At 51.5% G+C, this 19,644-nt stretch overlaps 1 protein-coding gene across 8 annotated transcripts in view; it reads right to left on the bottom strand.

Moving 5' to 3' along the window:
- Nucleotides 1-19,442, bottom strand: part of Pla2g6 (phospholipase A2 group VI) — a 40,194-nt gene extending 20,752 nt beyond the window's left edge. For 2 of the 8 annotated variants that reach the window (XM_059253016.1, XM_059253017.1), the window contains exons 1-6: nucleotides 19,192-19,298; nucleotides 18,723-18,802; nucleotides 9,809-10,056; nucleotides 6,779-6,994; nucleotides 5,594-5,777; nucleotides 2,804-2,991 (exon numbers count right to left, since the gene is read on the bottom strand). In XM_059253016.1, the coding sequence (XP_059108999.1) occupies nucleotides 2,804-2,991; nucleotides 5,594-5,777; nucleotides 6,779-6,994; nucleotides 9,809-10,017 (797 nt within the window). In that variant the 5' untranslated portion in view covers nucleotides 10,018-10,056; nucleotides 18,723-18,802; nucleotides 19,192-19,298. The other 6 variants (XM_059253011.1, XM_059253012.1, XM_059253013.1 and 3 more) reach the window with 6 other exon arrangements.
- Nucleotides 19,443-19,644: the final 202 nt, after the last annotated feature.

Genomic DNA, 19,644 nt, shown 5'->3' with positions numbered 1-19,644 from the left:
CACAGCAAATGAAATGAGAACAAGGTGAAAAGACAACCTATATGCCAGGTGAAAAGTGAAAACTAAGGGGAAGTGAGGTTGGGATGACATTTGCAACCCCAACACTCAGGATGCTGAGGCAGGAGGATTCCAAATTCCAGGCCAGGCTGGACTACATAGCATAGGGTGTGTGGGGGTGGGGCACACAATGGTTCAGCGGGAAAAAATGCTTGCTGCTATGCCTGAGGACCTGAGTTCAATTCCTGGGATACACGTGAACAAATAAATAAATGTAAGACAACAGCAACAATAACTTTTTTCCCCCAGAGACAGGGTTTCTCTGTATAGCTTTGGAGCCTGTCCTGGAACTCACTTTGTAGACCAGGCTGGCCTCAGACTCACAGAGATCTGCCTGCCTCTGCCTCCCGAGTGCTGGGATTTAAGGTGTATGCCGCCTGACTCAACAATAACTTTTAAAAAGCAAGCCATGGGGCTGGAAAGCTGGCTCAGAGCTTAGCTTAAGAACACTGGCTGCTATGCTATTCTTCCAGAGGACCTGGGTTGGATTCCCAGCACCCATGTAGTGGCTCACAACAGTAATTCTCATTTCAGGGTATCTGAGGCCCTCTTCTGGCCTCTGTGGGCACTGCATGCACAGTGGTGCAGAGAGATATATAAGAAAGCAAAACACTCACATGCATAAAATAAAATTAAAAATAAATATAAACATTTTTAAGCAAATCATTTATCAGGTATGGCCTGGAATGTTACAGGCAGCTTGCAGCCAGGTTGGGAAGTCTCTGCCATGGTTTATCTGCTAATATGACATTCTTAGTTTGGGGGTTGGTTGGAAGCTAGCCGTCTGCTAAGAATATTTTACCTGATAGACACAGAGAAGGGCATGAAGCTGTTAAGGGGACTAAAGAACCTCCAAAATGTCATCAAGTGTGGTGACACATGACTATAATCTCAGCACAGGGAAGGCAGAGACAGGAGGGTCAGGAATTCAAGGCCAGCCTGGTTTGGTTTTGTTGTTGTTGTTTTGTTTTGTTTTTTAAATTTATTTATTTACTATGTATACAGTGTTTCGCCTGCAGGCCAGAAAAGGGCACCAGATCTCATTATAGATGGCTGTGAGTCACCATGTGGTTGCTGGGAATTGAACTCAGGACTCTGGAAGAATAGACAGTGCTCTTAACCTCTGAGCCATCTCTCCAGCCCTTGTTTTGTTTGTTTAAGATTGCCCAAGAGAACTCGGCTTTGGATCTCAGAATTCTGCCTGCACAATCAAGACACTCTACTCCATTATGCAGCCTTGTAGAATCCCCAACATAGGCAAGGCTTTCCCTGCTCTGGGAACTTCACTTTATAGACCCAAATAGACATTTCCCCAAAGAAGATATAAAAATGGCCAGTGGGTCTATGGCAAGTTGTTCAACCTCAGTGGTCAACAAGGAAATGCAAATCAAAACCACTAAGATCCCATCTCTTAGCTGTGAGGAAGTTATTACCAAAACATAATCAGATGCAGTGCTGGCGAGGGTGTGAGAAAGAGGGAGCACTCCCACACTGAGCAGAGGATCTCCATCATGGAAACTCACAGAAATTAAACAGTTCACTTTGGGATGAATAGTAGATCAATGAAAAAAATCAAGAAAAAAAATTCCTGGAACTAAATGAAAACAAAAAACACAACACAAAACCTCTGGGACACTTAAAGGCAGTCTTAGGAGGAAAATTTAGAGTTCTAAGTGCTTACATAGAAAAATCAGAAAGAGCACTAATAAATCACTCAATGATACAACTCAAGAACTTGAAAAAACAAGCAAGCTAAACCTAAATCGAGTGGGTGGCAAGAAACAGTAAAAATGGGAGCAGAAAAACAAGCTAGAGACAGAGAAGACAACACAGAGTCCCCGCGCTCCACTCTCTGCACAGAGGTCTCCATCAGACTGTGACTCCAGACACACCGAGGATGACCCGGGGGGCAGAGAGGGCACCAAGGAGGGATCACACAGGCAGTGACCAGTTATTGCACAGTGCCTGAGGCAGGTGGGCAGCCTGTGTCCCCCAGTGTCACTCACAACCTGTCACTATCCACCTGTCTGCTCCCCACCTCTGCACTACAGAACACTAGTCCAGCACCGTGAGGGGGGGGCGGGGGCTGGAGTCAGTCCTGCTCCATGGCCGGGCCTCCTCTCATTCATTTCTCAAGTCAGTGCTTACTCAGCACAGGAGCCAGGACAAAGGCCAGCCGACCCCACTCATTCACTCACTCCAGATCTTGTTCTGGCTGGGCAGCATTTTCCAGTAAGATACCTCTTTGGTTCTCCTCCAACACAAGTGGAGAACTTCTTGGGACCTGAGAACTTCTAGGGTTTATGGGAAAGCGAGAGAGTGGTCTTGGACCCCTAAGCCAAGAGCCTGGTGCCTGCCTCCTGCAGCGCTGTGAGCTGGGAAGAGGCAACGCACTAGACACACAGGGCCTTGGACAGCCAGGGCCAGCATCCTTGGCCTTTGGCACACAGGAGCTGAGTGCTGCAGCCCTCCAAGCCTCAGGGTTGCAGCAGACTTGAGAACTGGCACATAAGCATAGGGGAGGAAAGGCTTGTGGTCAAAAACTGGGTGCATTAGCGCGAAGCTCTACGGGTCTACTCCTTGTGCGGTCGTTTGTGGACTCGGGTGTCCAGCCCCACATAAGAGCATCAAGTGCTTTCGTGAGGCCGGCAGGCACCCTTGGCTGGTCACCTGATGAGGCTTGAAGAACCGGGGCCTCCACCCTGGGCCCTGCAGGGGAGTGGGGTCATGTGATGGTGAGGCTTACCCCTTCTGGGAGAACTTCATGGCTGTGTGGATGGGGAAGCCTCCGGGTCCCATGATGTTGCAGCGGGCATTGCAAAGCAGCAGGACGCGCACCATCTCCTGCTTGCCCATCTGGCAGGCCAGGTGCAGTGGGGTCAGTCCTTGATTGTTGACCTGGTTCAGGCCGGCCGAGGCGTTCTTTCCTAGGAGCTGACAGGACAAGACAGGGAAGCCACCTGGCACTGCCCTCTCTAGCATTCCAGGGGCCATCTTCCTCTGGACACCAAAAGGGAAGGGACACTTGACTCCACGAGGCTGAAGAGGAGCCACAGTAATGAATGGTGCTCCGGAGTCGGTGTGTGGGGTGGGGTGTGGATCTGGCCTGACTGGGGCTCATCTCAACACTTGTGAAGAATCTTAACAAGGTGTGGTAGCACATGCCTGCAATGCCAGCACTAGAGAGACTGAGGCAGGTCAAGTTCAAAGCCAGTCTAGACTACACAGTGAGTTCTAGGCCAGCCTGAGCTACAGGAGACTGTATAAAAAGAACAACAAAAGGAACCTTCAGTTTTCTAGGTGGAATGATTCTTGCTTCCCAGCAGATGTCCTCTGTCCTGACTAGTCCTGTCTAGAGTCCTGTGAGAGGAGAGGCCTCAGCTGAGGAGTAGTCTGGGTCTTATTAGCCTGTGGACATGCCTGTGAGGGACTGTCTTGATTATTAATTGATGTAGGAGGGCCCAGCCTACTGTGGGTGGTACCATCTTCAAGCGGGTGATCTTACACCTAGCTAGGCCAAGCATGAGGAGCCAGTAAGCAAGCCAGAGAGCAGCAGTCCTTCATGGTTCCTGCTTGAGTTCTGGCTTGAGTTCCTGCCCTGACTTTCCTAATGACAGATTGTGGTCGGAATGTTCTATTACAGCAAGAGAAAGGTAATCAGGACACAGTCAGTCCTGCTGAGTACCTTTCTGCATGCAGGTTTTCAATTCTGCATTATGTTTTCAATAAAGAATTCAACGTGGCCTACTGGTAGAATGCTTACCTGGCATGCATAAGGTTCTGAGTCCCATCCTTGCTACCACCTCTTCCTGCCCACCCAAAAAATCTTAAAGTACTTGAATCTTTTGTATGGACTGGTCATTTTGCAAAGAACCTGCACATACTCTCCCATGTACTTTGTTCTACGGGATCCACTCTGTTGCCCAGGCTGGCCTGGGACTGCCTTGGCATCCTAGTCAGCTGGGATTACATTCTGTATACCCCCATAGTACTTGTGATCATCCCTAGATGACTCCTATAACCTAATACAATGTAAATACTAAATGAACAGTTGTTGGTTTTTTGGTTTGGTTTGGTTTTTTCGAGATAAGGTTTCTCTATGTAACACCCTTAGCTGTCCTGGAACTCACTCTGTAGACCAGGCTGGCCTCAAACTCACAGAGATCTGCTGCCTCTGATTAAAGGTGTGCCCCATCACTGCCTGGCTAGACAAGCAGTTGTTTATGCCGTGGTTTTTAGGAAATAACAATGAGGAAAAACTGTCTGCACACATACATAATTTTCCTCCAGATATGAAGCCCACCCACAGACACCAAGAGTGACTGTGCTATCAGGAAGCTGGAAGGATTCTGTCCTCCTGTTTGGGGCTCAATGTCATCTCCCTGGTGTTAGTTATGACCACTGGGTACAGCTGAGACACAAGGAAGGCTGGGGACCCAGGAGGGCAAGGAGCTGGCAACCTGGAGGAAGCCTAGGCCAGCCTGCCCCATCCCCAGGTTGGTGGCCCTCAGTAGCCACATTTCTCGCTTCTGCTGAGCCTTTGTTTCTTGTATGAGGAAAAGGCCACAGCACTCCAACCCAGGAGGGCATTTCAAGAATTGACTAGAACACATGATGCAGGCACAAGCCAGCGACAGTCAGGGAAGAGGCGCGATGCACGCCCACTGGCCAGGCACTCCGTCGCTCCTCCTCCAGGCAGTACTAGGCATGCCTTCCCTTGGACTGCTATGCATGAGACACAGATCTGTGTTTTCTAGAACAATCCAGGTGCCAAGCAAAGAGGACAGAACCTGCAGATTGGCCTGCTCATTCTAGACAATAAAACACAAGCTCAGATCTGTCTTTCCTTTCAACTTAACAGTGGCTTCTCACCACACCAGCCCATCTACTTAACCACAACTATGGCTCAGTGGGCGAGCATACTGGATACTCTTCCAGAGGGCACAGGTTTGAATCCTACACCCACAGAGCAGCTCACAGCATCTGTGACTTCAGCCCCAGGAGATTCATGACCCTCTTCTGGCCTCTGAGGGCACTGCACACATGGTGTGCACAGGCATACATATAGGCAAAGCATCTATACACACAAAAATACATTGAAAAACACTTAAAACATCATCTGTCCTAGTACTTACAGAATTGACAGGATGCCTCTGGCACAAATGCCTATAGGTGCTGGGCAGTCTGGCTTGGTTTGAGTACCCATAAACTAGGTCAAGTCCCAGTGTACCTCGAACCCTCCAGTCAGGGGCTGACCTGATGCACCCAGCCCAGCAGCTGGCTCTGGGCAGTAGCTCCATGCCTGACTGGAGTTTCCATAGAGTTCAGCTCACTGAGTTGGAGAACTCCCAAGGCTAAAGACATGTCTCCCTCTAAATGTTAGGGGGGGTGGGGGGGGGGCGGGTGAAGAAAGTTAGGCCTCAAGCATCAAGGAGGGATGAATGAGAAGCCTCAGAGGGACCCATGAACCTAAGGCCCCAAAGCAAGTTTCAGGCACAAGGAGGTGCTTGGCTGCTGCCCACCACCCAGCACTCACCTGCAGCACCTGGGAGTTTTCCCCTTGTACAGCGTAATGGAAGGCGGTCTCTCCTTTGTTGTCAGTGACGTCCATCTGGGCGTGGCAGTACTGCACCAACTCCACCAGGATCTCACTGTCACCCTTGCGGCAGGCCAGATGTAACGGGGTGCAGCCCTCCTCATTCTCCGTGCTGTTGGCGCAGCTGTTGGGGTTGGGGGGCAGTGACAGGTAAGTGATGAGATGGGGACCCCGAAGGCAGGGTGCTGAGAAGCCCAACTGCAGAAGTAGGACCCAGGCTAAATTTGGGAGTCCTGGGGTGACTCAAGCCCAGCTCAGCCTGAGCCACTGCATCATGTCTGCTGAGCTGTGCCAGGCTGCGGTGAACTCCGCTCACCCGTGGGGAGAGGTACCCCTGGGTTCCGCCAGCACGAGGTGGGTAAGAGGACGACACAGAAAAGGGTCACATGATAAAGAAACTCGTTGAACCTCTGAACTTCAGGAGCTCTGAGAGGGGACACCATGGTGTCCAAGCTCATCCCTGGGAGCTGGGGAGCTCAGAGAGGGTTTTGGTTTTGGTTTTGAAATAAGGTCTTACTCTGTAGACCAGGCTGGCCTCAAACTCACAGAGATCTGCTTGCCCCTGCCTCCCAAGTGCTGGAACTAAAGGCGTGCATCACCAAGCCGCCCTGGTGAGGTTTCAGCTAGAACCCAGGCATTGAACCGAGAAGTACGGGGCGGCCAGCCAGTAACTTGCAAGGGCATCCAAGGTGACCTCTTCAGGGAATTTGCTGACACAGCACTGACTAAATGGCTATAAAACAGGCTATCCAAGCTTCCAGGAAAACAGCAGGGCTTGGGAAGGAGACTATGATCTGAGCCCCTATTAAGCCCTCTCCTGCTGAAAAGCTGTGCCCTGGTCCCAGAGCCTCTCTTTAAGATGCCAGAGTAGCTGAAGAGCTTGGTGTCTGCCTTTCCTTCTGATTTGAATCGGGGTTCTCAGTTATCAGCCAGGGCGGTGATGTTCCTCTCTTACTCAAGCTATGGAAAGAAGAGAGCACTCAAGCATGCTGCATGTGTGCTCCACAGGGCTGAGCACCGTCCAACGCCACACTCCAATGGCCCCAGACCCCATGAAACAGCACGCATGCTCAGGGCCCAACTGCCCACCTGATGATGCCTGCCCACCTGATGATGCCTGCCCACCTGATGATGCGGCTGTGATGGAAGCACTCCCGAATGCCCAGCTCCACCGCCAGGTGCGTCACCGTCCAGCTGGGGTGGTTGCGGATGAGGTCGGACAGGTGCTGCAGCACCTCCGTGTGCAGGACCTGCACGGAGCTCTCGTAGAAGGGGGGCAGCTGGGAAGAGTACTGCTGGAAGTGCAGCAGGGCGTCAGCCTCCGACTCCAGTTGGAAGAGTCTGCCGCCAAGGAAGAGAGGCCACGGGGTGAGTCATGGGCACAGCGGCTAGGCCAGCTGAGGGGCAGTGCCCAGCATAAACAGACCGTAGTAAATGCCGCAAACAAGCCACGCTGTGCCCCAGGCTGCATGCAGTGCGCTCTCCTTGCTCCAACCACTCTCAAAGGTGGAGTTTACAGCCGGGCGGTGGTGGCGCACGCCTTTAATCCCAGCACTCGGGAGGCAGAGCCAGGAGGATCTCTGTGAGTTCGAGGCCAGCCTGGGCTACCAAGTGAGTTCCAGGAAAGGTGCAAAGCTACGCAGAGAAACCCTGTCTCGAAAAACCAAAAAAAAAAAAAAAAAAAAAAAAGGTGGAGTTTACTTAGGACTTCATTGTGCTTGAAGTCGCTCATCTGGTGATTTTATGCCTTATTTAATGGAAGCTATATCATATTCTCCTCTAATTTGATTGTCACAACCAGGAGCCTGTCTCAAACTCTGGCTCTTGGTATGTGGTCAGAATTAAGTAAGTGGTACCTAGATGGCCAGCCACAGAATACCATGTGAGGTATGGCTCATTATCTGTGCAATGGATAATATACAGCCATTAAAATGATCTAATGTCACAGGGAGGGGCTGGAAAATAACCCAGTGGGTAAAGGCATCCATTACCAAGCCTAACAACCTGGGTTTAATCCCAAGGACCCACATGGAAGAAGGAAGCAGACTTCCAAAAGTTGCCCTCTGACCTCCACTGTACACTATGACATCACCTCCACTCTATACTATGACATCACCTGCACTCTACACTATGGCATCACCTCCACTCTACACTATGACATCACCTCCACTGCACACTATGACATCACCTCCACTGCACACTATGACATCACCTGCACTCTACACTATGGCATCACCTCCACTGCACACTATGACATCACCTGCACTCTACACTATGGCAACACCTCCACTGCACACTATGACATCACCTCCACTGCACACTATGACATCATCTCCACTGCATGCTATGACATCACCTGCACTCTACACTATGACATCACCTCCACTGCACACTATGACATCACCTGCACTGCACACTGTGACATCACCTCCACTGCACACTATGGCATCACCTCCACTGCACACTATGACATCACCTGCACTGCATACTATGGCATCACCTCCACTCCACACTATGACATCACCTCCACTGCACACTATGACACTGAGCTCTGCTCAGATCCCAGACTTTTGGGATAAATGAATCAGTACTGTTTGGGGCCACTGCTTTCGGGGTGCTTTGTTACATAGCAATAATTGGCCTCGAGACACTGTTCAACACAAGACAGCGGAAACTGACATGGACACAGCTGCAAGGAGGTGAGTAGATGGCAGAGGGTAACCACAGGGTGACAGCTGGCTTGTCGACAAGGAAGCCAAGGACAACACAATGACAGCTCCACAGAGCCGAAGGAAAATAAATCCTGGGGAAGAGTCGGCACAGCAAACCCCCAAACAAACAAAGAACAACCCGAGGAGGCTGGAGAGATGGCTCAGCCTTAAAGAGTCCTTGGTGGTGCACGCCTTTATTCCCAGCACTCGGGAGGCAGAGGCAGGGGGATATCTGAGTTCCAGGCCAGCCTGGTCTACAGAATGAGTTCCAGGACAGCCAGAGCTACACAGTGAGACCCTGTCTTGAAAAAACAAATAAACAAAGGTCTAACAAGACAAAACAAGAAAGATCTTTTTAAGGGAAGGAGAATTCATTTGCATAGTACTGGAAAATGCCTCCCGGGGTGAGGCTTAGGAACAGAGCGCTGCAGCCTGAGGGACTGCATCAAACACCCATTTACCTCCCCTGGGGAACCCCTGGGGAGCCCCTGGGGGCCCCCCTACTGGCCCTGGAGGAGGGTCAGGGGAGGTGGCTCATGGGAGGGTGAACCTAGGAGGTCCAGAGACACACACAAAGGCTGTGCACACAACACAGGCTCCCCTGCAGCTGCCACAGCAGCGGAAGATGGAGAAGTGTGGTCAGCTGGTACCTAGTCTGTCAGTCACTTTGGCCAAGATCAGAGAGCAGGCAATACAGGAGGGGGTGAGAAGTGGGCAGAGGGAAGGGACCAGAAGGACCTGCCACCCACAGCTTCAGCCCTCTGAAGGTCTAGAACAGCCTTCTCCCCTTCTCTGGAACAAAGCCATCCCAAAGGACTGCTTCCTGTGTCCCTATGGTTACCCGGGCTCTACCTCTGTCAAAACACTGCTCCTTAAGGTGTTAGCAGGCCTGTGTACTTGTGGCTTCCTTTACCAGCCTGCATGTTCCTTAAAATCACAGACCATGTGTGTCATCTCACAGGCCTGACTGGCCCCAGGCCCAGGGCTCCTGTGAACAGGTGGATGATGGGATAGCCAGGCAGAAGAATAAGCAGAGAGAGCATTGGTAACAATACCCCCCCAACATCAGGCAGCCCAGCTCCATCAGACCCTGAAATGGAGCCTTAGCTCTGCAGACTCTCCCTTTTCCCACTCTGTCTTGCCCTGGAGTCCTGCCCTAGCCTTCTAGGCCCAAGAAGTCCCAACATGCCTAGTGCCAGCCCTTACATACCAGCTGTCCAAACTCTGACCCTACACAATCACAGTACTGTTGATCCAGTTGAAGGCCACCCCAGTGGGTCTTCTCAGCTTCCCGACCCTTCCTTCTTCCCACCATCTACAGGAGTGAAGACCCCGGGAAGGACCCACTGTTTTCTCCTCCTGGCCCCTCCCTCCAGTAGTACACCTTTTAGGCAGAGCTCCGAAGGGAAAGAAAGGAGAGTTGATGTCCCTGACCATCGCCTACCGGTAGCCGCTCTGTGGGCTCCTAGGGCTGACCAGGATGCAGTCCCAGGTGCGATTGGAAACATTATGGAAGAGGATCAGCTGCCCTTCCTCTCGAACACGGTCACTGGAGGCGTAGTCAGCCACGGACACCTCCTTGACCCGGAACGGGTTGGAGAAGAGGTTGGTGACACTGCTGAGGGTGTTAACAAGGCGCCCGAAGAACTGCATCCTCCGTGGGCAGGGGGGGCCCCGGCCTGCCCCCTGGCTCTGAAAGAAGAGAAGGTCTCTCGTCAGCTGGACGCAGTCTCCCATGCCCACCTCACCAGTGTCCTGCACGGGTACTCCATCATCCCTACCAGCTCTGTGCCCCGATTCTGGACCAGTAGGAACCCGAAAAGGAGAGAAATGGCCCTGAGTGGAACAGCAGGTCTGATGGAAAGCTCCAGAACCCTCAGGCCAGGCCAAGGACCACTCTGACAGAGGCCTGGTGCCGACAGTAAGAATAGTGGGCGTGAACGTGCTGTCTGTGGCAAGGAAGGTCTGGCTAAGTGGACAGCCTATCACCTCCCAAGTCAAAGATGGCACTCTAGAGATGCCTGGCAAAGCCTGGCATGGGCATGCCAATTCTACAAGCAAAGCCCAGGGCCCCTCACCACAACATGTCAGACTGTACCACACCACTAGGAAGGGAGCGGGCAGTGACTGTTCCTCTGCACCCTGACCCTGGTTTCACACAGCTCTGAAAGCAACCACAGAGATGGGTCTTCTCCTTCAACACAGGGACAGCCACATGTGTCCGTCCACACCTGGAATCCCAGCACTCGGGAGGCAAATGTAGGTGGCCAGCCTGGGCACCACAGCACACTCCAGACCACTTTCGACTATATAGTAAGACCCTGTCTTGACAAATCAAAGTAGTAGGGGCTGGAGAGATGGCTCAGAGGTTAGGAGCACTGGCTGCTCTTCCAGAGGATCTGGATGTGGGTCCCAGAACCCACATGGCAGCTCACAACCATCTGAAACTCCAGTTCCAGGGGATCTGGCACCCTCTTCTGCCTCCACAGATACCAGGTATTCACATGGTACACAGACATACATGCAGGCAAAATAAACAAATATACATAAAATAAAAATAAATAAATCTTAAAAACACAAGACTTGATAAAATAAGATACTAAGAAAAATTTACATGATCTCACTTATATGTGGGACTAAATTCAAATAAAAAATAGAATGATGGTTCCTGGGTCAGGAAATAGAACAATATAGATCAAAGGTCACTGCTGGGCAGTGTGGACTATTCCTTTACACTGTGTGAATATATGTCACTGTGATTGGTTTAATAAAGAAGCTGACCGACCAATAGCTGAACAGGGTAAGATGATGGGAGAATTCCCACAAAGTTACAGCCAGTTTGACTCTGGAGTGTTGCACCCAGCTTTGATCTACGCTTTGTGATTGCTAACTTTTGTCTCCATACCTCCTGTTGGAAGTCTTATCTGAGAGTTTTCCTAGGGGATCAAAGCCTATGCAAACTTAGGTTAGAGACAACCCAGAACACTGTGGTATTCCCTTACTGAGAATTTGCATTTGACATTGTCCCTTTGGGGAGCTTAGATAAAGGTTTTGGTATAGGAATTGACTTGCTAAAGGTGTGAATTGTATAACAATAAAAGGGCCCTTTGCTAAACTAGAGTGGTTCAGTCTGGAGAGATAAATCCACCTTGCAGCTGGGAAAGGTGCCTCCTTGTCTTGATTCCATGGACCTGCATGAACCTACATCCACACCCAATATATAACAATAAGGTCAGGCAGGAGAGCCAAACTGAGAACACTGGGAGGAAGAAGGGCAGAGTCAGGGTCCTCAGCAGATGCAGAGGGAAGCAAGATGAGCATGCTGTACTGAGAAAAGGTACAGAGCCACATGGCAAAGCTTAAATAAGAAATATAGGTTAATTTAAATGTAAGAGTTAGCTATTAACAAGCCTGAGCTACTGGCCCAGCATTTACAGTTAATATTAAGTTTCTGAGTGATTATTTGGGAGTGGCTGCCAGCACAGGAAAACACTGCCTACAGGGTGTGGTGGCACAGGCCTTTAATCTCAGCACTTGGGAGGCAGAGGCAGGTGGATCTCAGTGAGTTTAAGGCCAGCCTGGTCTACACAGTGAGTTCCAGAATAGCCAGGGCTACAAAGAGAGACTCCTTCCATCATGTGGGTCCCAAGAATCAAACTCAGGTTGTCAGGCTTGGCAGCAAATGCCTTTACCCACTGAGGTATTTTGCTGGCTCCCCAACACTTTTCAAGAAAAAAAACCTTACAAGGCATGACGACTCACACTTAGGATCCCAGACCATGGGAAGCTAAAGCAGTTGGACCACCGTGGGTTCGAGGCCAGTCTGATCTCACAGTGAGCTCTGGACAGAATGAACTACAAAATGACACTCTGTCTCAAGTAACAACAAAAATCTCTCCTGTTACACCCCTGTGTGTAGTTCTCTGTGTGTGGTATTGGGGTATGTGCATGTTCAGTTCCATACGCGCGTGTGTGTGTGTGTGTGTGTGTGTGTGTGTGTGTGTGTGTGGATGTGCATGGGTGCCAGAGGTTACCCTCCTGTGCCATCCCCCAGGAGCCATCGCCTTCTTTTGGAGACAAGGTCTCTCATTGGCTCCTGGGGTTAACCAGTTAGAATGGTTGGCATGCAACCATTCCAGGACCTCTCCAGCTCCAGAACTGCAAGCACGCACCACCACCGAGGACTGAACCCAGATCCCCATGCTTGTGAGGTGGGCACTTTACCGACTGAACCATCTCCCCAGCAAATTCTAAGTGACTGTCATCTGGGCATGCCCGAGGCCTCCCTGGGCCCCATCCTGGAAATCTACACATGCTCATCACTTCTGCACAGCCACCCTCCAACACAGTTGTCCGCACTTTACACAGGAGGACACCAAGTATCAGCAAGGTGGAGTGACATGCCCGACACCACACAGCTGACAGGGAGAGGCATGAGTGCTGCGTCCCTCTGTGAGCGGCTCCAAGGTCTCTCACCCCTGCAGAGAAGGTCTCTCACCCCTGCAGAGAAGGTCTCTCCCCTGCAGAGAAGGTCTCTCACCCCTGCAGAGAAGAAGGTCTCTCACCCCTCCAAAGAAGGTCTCTCACCCCTCCAAAGAAGGTCTCTCACCCCTCCAAAGAAGATCTCTCACCCTTCCAAAGAAGGTCTCTCACCCCTACAAAGGTCTCTCACTCCTACACAAAGTATAGCTTGATTCAAGTTTTTCTTTTTCTTTTCTTTTTTTTTAAGACAGGGTTTCTCTATGTAGTCCTGGCTGTCCTGGAACTTGCTCTGTAGACCAGGCTGGCCTTGAACTCAGAGATCCACTTGCCTCTGCCTCCCAAGTGCTGAGATTAAAGGCATATACCACTACCACCCAGCTCAAGTTTCTTATGACAAAATTTAACTGAGTATATATTTGCACAATTTTTTAAAGGACTGGCAGGATGGCTCAGTGGGTAAAGGCAGTTACGGTTCAAGCCTGGAAACTTAGTTCAGTTCTGAGAACCCAGATTAAGGTGGAAGGAGCAAAGCAACTCCACAAAGTTGACCTCTGACCTCCACACGTCCACCATTGTGCTCACTCTACCCCCACACACATAAAAAAGTAAATTAAAGACAATAGATAGCCGGGCGGTGGTGGCACACGCCTTTAATCCCAGCACTCGGGAGGCAGAGGCAGGCGGATCTCTGTGAGTTCGAGGCCAGCCTGGTCTACAGAGTAAGTTCCAGGAAAGGCGCAAAGCTACACAGAGAAACCCTGTCTCAAAAAACCAAAAAAAAAAAAAAAAAAAAGACAATAGATAAAATAAATGTACCCGGATATCTGGAGGCGAAGGTCCTGGCTTCGTGGGGCAATATTGTTGCTTTTCTTGATTTTCCAACTGGCACACGAAATTACTATGGCTTTACAGAAAGCAGGGGTGTAGGCTGAGCCTGGCTGTGTCAGGCCTCGCTCAGAAGAGCTAGAGCTTCGTGCAGATTTGCCAGAGGCCAGGCCAGACGCCGGGTGCTCCAGGGATGGAGGAGAGCTTCAAGAACACCCAAGAGCCCCGCTGGTTTAACCCACTTTCCAGTGGGACCAGCAGCCTCACTTAGAGGAAGGTCCCCACCCCAGCACTCTCTAGTAGAGACACCTCCCATGTGTTGAAAGGCCTGGCTTCCATCCAGCTGGGGTCAGTGTGACACAATGATGTAACTAAGGAAAAGGCCAGGATGCCAGCCCACGGTGACACTCTAACAGCAGCCATTGTTCTCATCGGAAGGAAGAGAGGAAATGAACTCTATGGACCTGTGGGTCACATCCTGGAACAAGCATGGCATGGGCAGCCAGGGATGCACAAGGCCAAGAGAAGGCATGTGTGCCTACCTCTTGCCACCCTGTCCCTTCCACCTCAGGGCCCAGCTGGGTCCTTCCAGTCTAGCTACAGGGCAGAATTCAGGCTCCGAACAAGCTGCTACCACAGCCTGTAAGCGATCTTCCACTTGGGGCCTCGCTCCCCACCTCGTGGGTCTCCTCTTACAGCCTCTGTGTTCCTCTAACATCTTTTCTACTACTGACCCCTCTGCTCCATGCCAGAGCCGCTCCTTGATGGGGTCACGTGACGCAACCGCCTGTTTCCAGGCGTAAGTACCACAAGTGAAAAGGGACGAGCCAAACCATCCATGGTGACGGTACCAGTGGTGACTGCTCACTCCAGCCTAAGGTCAGGCTCTGTGGCCTCTCCCCTTGTCTCTATCACCCACTTCTGGTCAGGGGCCCAGTGGACCTGCTGGGTTTCTTTCTGGAAGACAATGTCTGTGGGGTCTAAGGCTCTCCTGGAGGGACTGAAGACTCAACAGAGATAGGGAGGTTACATCCGGGGAGGGTTCAAAAGACAAGAGAATACATCTGGCCACCAAAACGAAAACCAAACAAAAACCCTGAAGGTTTTACTGGAAGAGTCTACTGGGCCCATGAGGGCCAGCCAGGCCCAGGCTCTGCTCAGAGTGCATGGCCCCTGGGTTAGGACATTGGCCGACAGGGCTCAAGCTCTAAGGAAAAAACAGAAGGCACCCAAGGGGGATGGGGAGACGCCCCCCCCCCCAGCATGTACAGTAGAGGGAACCAGAGGGAAGACAGAGGCCTCAATGGCCACCATGGACCAGCAAGTCATCTGGCCTGGCTGAGGGAGGTCTGCATCTGCCTCAGCCATGAAGATCCTTGGGCAGGTCTCAGGGGAGACTCTTCTTCCAAAGCTGCCTGGCTGTTTGTCTTCCTGCTGTGGGATGTCTTTCTGTACACTGTGAATAGATGTTGCTCCCATTGGTTAATAAATAAAGCTGCTTTGGCCTATGGAAAGGTGGGATAAAAGCCAGGCAGGAAATCCAAGCAGAGATATAGGGAGAAGGACAGAGTCAGGGAGACACCATCCAGTCGCCCAAGGAGCAAGATGTCCACAGACCGGTAACGCCACGGCCATGTGGCAAAATATAGATGAATAGAAATGGGTTATTTTAAGACGTAAGAGCTAGCTAACAATAAGCCTGAGCCACAGACCAGTTTCCTAAACCATAGATCAAACAGTTTGTAATTAATATTAAGCAGCTGTGGGACCGCGGGACTGGGCAGGGCAGAGAAAGGCTTCGGGTTACATCGCCCCTCCTCACTCTTGGATGGTTTCAGGGAGAAGCTGCTAGATGGGAGCCATGAGCCATCCAGTTAATTCTATCGGACCCAGAATGTCCTCCCTGCTTATTTATGGCAGGGCCCCTCTTCACCATTCTGGGTCCTCTGTCACTCCAAAGGCAAAGCAAGCACTGGACTGGCCCCTTCCTACCAGCTGGCATTCAAGACAGTTCTAAATGGAGGTGTGGGAAGCCCAGGTCCTGGTCCAATCTTACTCACACGGCTCCTCTGTGCCTATCTAGTATGTAGACTACAAACTGAATGACTGCACCTCCCCGCTGACCCTGCATGTCCCGTGGATCTTCAACACTTTAGAGAAAGCCCAAACTCCAGAGGACATGTCAGCGTCCCCAGAAGAGGGCCAGCCTGCACTCCAGCCCACTCACCCGACTCTAGTTAGCCAGCACTATCTCCCAGACATGTCACCTTTGTGCCCGTGTGCCTAGGCGCTCCGACACCTTCATTACCCACTGCCCCACTTAACCTCTCTCTCCTGACAGATAAGAAGCATGAGCGGTGGTGGCGCACGCCTTTAATCCCAGCACTCGGGAGGCAGAGGCAGGCGGATCTCTGTGAGTTCGAAGCCAACCTGATCTACAGAGCAAGTTCCAGGACAAGCTCCAAAACTACACATAGAAACCCTGTCTCAAACAAACAAACAAACAAACAAACAAACCACAGGTAAGAAGCATGTACTCAAATAAACCTTTCCTTTCTTGTCTCTCAAGACCCAGTTTGGGGGCCACCTCTTCCAGAAGCCCTCTTTTCCCTCAGCCTTTCTCCTCTGCAACCCCCAACCATGGGGGTCCCTCACAAAGGGACCATGATACTGCTTTTATTCCTCCATCAAGGGCATGGTACCCATTTCCAGCAGCTGTTTGATAAACATCAAGTTTATCATTAACTTAACAAATCAGTGGACGGATGGGAACAAACGAATGTCTGTGAGCCACCAGCTGGGGTCCCTGAGGCAAGAGACAAGGAGATATATATTCCTCTATATAGCAGGCTCTTCTCTCCACAAGAAAGGCAGGTGAATCTAGTCTCCTGCTACCCTCCAAGGACCACCTTCCCCTACTCCTCCCCCCACCAGGAGACCCTTCCTCCAGCACTCCTGGGTCTTAGGAGTGCCAGTGGGTGCTGGACTAGTTCCTCCTGGAAAAATCACCTCCTGGCAGGGTACCAACAACCAAGCTCATTTTTAGCCTGTCATGAAAGCTGTCTAGTGATGGGGGGCTGCCTCCACCTGACCCTCCACAGAGGGAGGAGAAACAGGTCAAAACATCTGAGCAGATCTCAGAGGACAGCTGCAGGGGCTTCTGGGAGCACACCCAAACACACAGAACTAACTGCCTGTTGAATCCCACAGGATATCTCATGATGGGAACACTGGGGTGCCACCCTCCTGAGCAGCTGACACCACTCCTGTCCACCCCATCCCACCCCCACGGCTGCAGGCTGAGGACCTGAGGACCGATCCAGGCATGATGTTGATTTTCTTCCTGCAGCTTTCATATGTGTACACAATGCCCGGGAGTGTATGCCCTCCACACAGGCCACACTTACTTGTGTACACACCCAGGGCAGTTAAGTGCAGAAGAACACACACATAGGCACACAGTGTTTAGGCAACTCCTTTCACTGTATCTTGGTGATAATAACACTTTGCTGGGCAAATAGGAAATCCCCTCTTTTTTTTTTTTTTTAATGATTTTTCCAGACAGAGTTTCTCTGTGTAGCTTTGCGCCTGTCCTGGAACTCATTCTGTAGACCAGGCTGGCCTCGAACTCACAGAGATCCACCTGTCTCTGCCTCCCGAGTGCTGGGATTATAGTTGTGCATCACCACTGCCCGGCTGGAAATCCCCTCTTAAGCATGCTACCATAATCACATTTAACAAGAAAAGTACCCACAGAAGGGTGGGGAAATGCCCTAAGCACTGAGCCAACAGTAGGAACCCTTATACAACATGACAGGCACATGGCTGGTGTCACACTGTGGGGCACAGATCCTCTGACCTCCAACAGGGCACAGGAGGAAAAGTAGGGAAGCCATCTGCCCTATGAGCAATGTGATTCAGCAACACAGTACACTGAGCAGACAGTGTCTGCCATTTTCCTTGGGTACCACAGCTGCCTGGGCCTGGGTCACTGCAACTGCCCAAGTCCCATGACACTAGATCAGGAACAAAATTCAAAGTACAGTTTCTACTAAATGCAGACCTCTTCATAACATGGTCAACTCCAGAAATCAAGTCCATCTATTAGAAACTGGGACCCTCAGAGCTGGAGAGGTGGCTCAGAAGAGCACCTGCTGCTCTTGAAGAGGAGCAGGGTTCAATTTCCAGCACCCATATGGCAGTTCACAGCCTTCCTAACTCCAGTTCCACGTGACCCAGCACCCTATTCTGCCACGAACACACATACACACCAGGCACACATGGAGTGCACTTAAACAGATTCAGGCAAAACACTCACGTGCATAAAGTAAGAATAAATAATTCTTTTTTAAAAACAATAAACTAGGGACCCTCTACACTGAAAATCCAGCTCCACGCTCATCAGCATGGCCCTGGCAAGGGAGGTCACTGGCCTCCCTTTCTCATGCTAAGTAGGAATAGCGCTGGCTACATCAATATTTGCTCAGTGGAAAATGAATGAATAGTAAGGGTAACATGATAAAAGAGCCTGTTTGACAGGGGTGATTAATAAACACTGAAAACACGGACAAAAGGAAACGTACTTCCGCTTCTCTCTATCCCTATCTCTGGTCCCTTTCCCTTTCCATCCTGCCTGTGACACAACAGCAAAGCCATGTACTTGTACAGGGCCACACTGGTCACTAAGCATGGTCTTCTACCTCTTCTCATTCAAACACTGAGCCTCACAGAAGCCATAGTGGGCAGGAAATACAGTCCCCTCTGGCACAGTGAGAAAGCTGAAACCTGGAAAGAACATAGCCTCCAAGCTCCAGAAACATAAAGGCTGAGACAAGAACAAAACACTGAACTCGCCCAAGGGTGGAGCTTCAAACGATGCCAATCCAAACCTGCCCAATCCTGTTGGGCTGGCGAAAGGGCAGGTGAGGGAAGCTTAGCGGAAGGGTTAGTATTTGTTTGGGATCATGTGAGTAGCCCCATTAAAAATATAGGCGCAGATCCATAAGCCCTCCCTGTCTCACACCCAACCCCTGGACCAGTCACACAGTCACCTGGGTCACAGGCTCCCTGTCACCAGCTTCCAGGTCATCTGTGGGAGCTGGAGGTGAACCCAGAATCGGAGGCTAGAAAACTGGGAAGAACACATGTGGGAGCAGATGAAAATCGGAGGCACAAGATAAGCAGGGAGTTAGAAATGGGGGTGTGGGGGGGGGGTACAACGGGAGGGACACAGGAAGCAGGTGGCGTGGGGGAAATAGGGCGCTGATTTACTGAGGCGGAAAACCAGGAGCACTTACAAGCGCACAGGGAGGAGCTGGGGACGGTGGGCAGTCTGGGGTGAAAGCTGGGGCAGTGAGTTGGGAGAAGGGTTAATTTAGGAAGTTAGGGAAACTACAGGAGGCAACCGAGAAGAACGCAGGTCACCGGATGGGAGTTGGGGGCGCCAGGGGATCAAAGGACAGCAGCCGGGAGCACTCGGGGGGCGGGGTCGGACAAGAGTTAACGGAGGACCAGCCTCACAGTCGGAGACACGAGGACAGTCCTAAGCGGGGTCCAGGTGGCGACATCCGAGACAGGGGAACCGAGAAGTTTAGGGAAGGGCCGTCAGGCTCCGCCCCCGCCGCACCGTCACTCACCTCGGCTTACTCAGCACCTCTCGGCCCTCCTACTTCCGCAAACAAACGCGCCCCGACCACGTGACGCCCCCTACGGCTCTCCACCAATCCACGGAGCCCGTGCGCCCGGCAGGCTGTGGCCCCGCCCCCAAGCACGGCCTCACACGCGGTCAGGCGCCGCCATCTTCTCTAACTGCCCAATGGAAACCGCTTCTGTTGCCAGGGGGCGGTCGGAATTCCCATTGGAGCCAATCCTGCGTGGCTGATGGCGGCCATGTCTGCATCGGGCGGAAGGTCCTCCTGACGCCAGTTTGGCAGACATATTGGTGAGGGGCAGGCAGCTGTCCCTGGCTCGCTC

Source organism: Peromyscus eremicus, unplaced genomic scaffold (genome assembly GCF_949786415.1).
Source record: "Peromyscus eremicus unplaced genomic scaffold, PerEre_H2_v1 PerEre#2#unplaced_949, whole genome shotgun sequence".
NCBI lineage: Eukaryota > Metazoa > Chordata > Mammalia > Rodentia > Cricetidae > Peromyscus > Peromyscus eremicus.
This window is presented reverse-complemented; position numbering and strand designations above follow the sequence as displayed.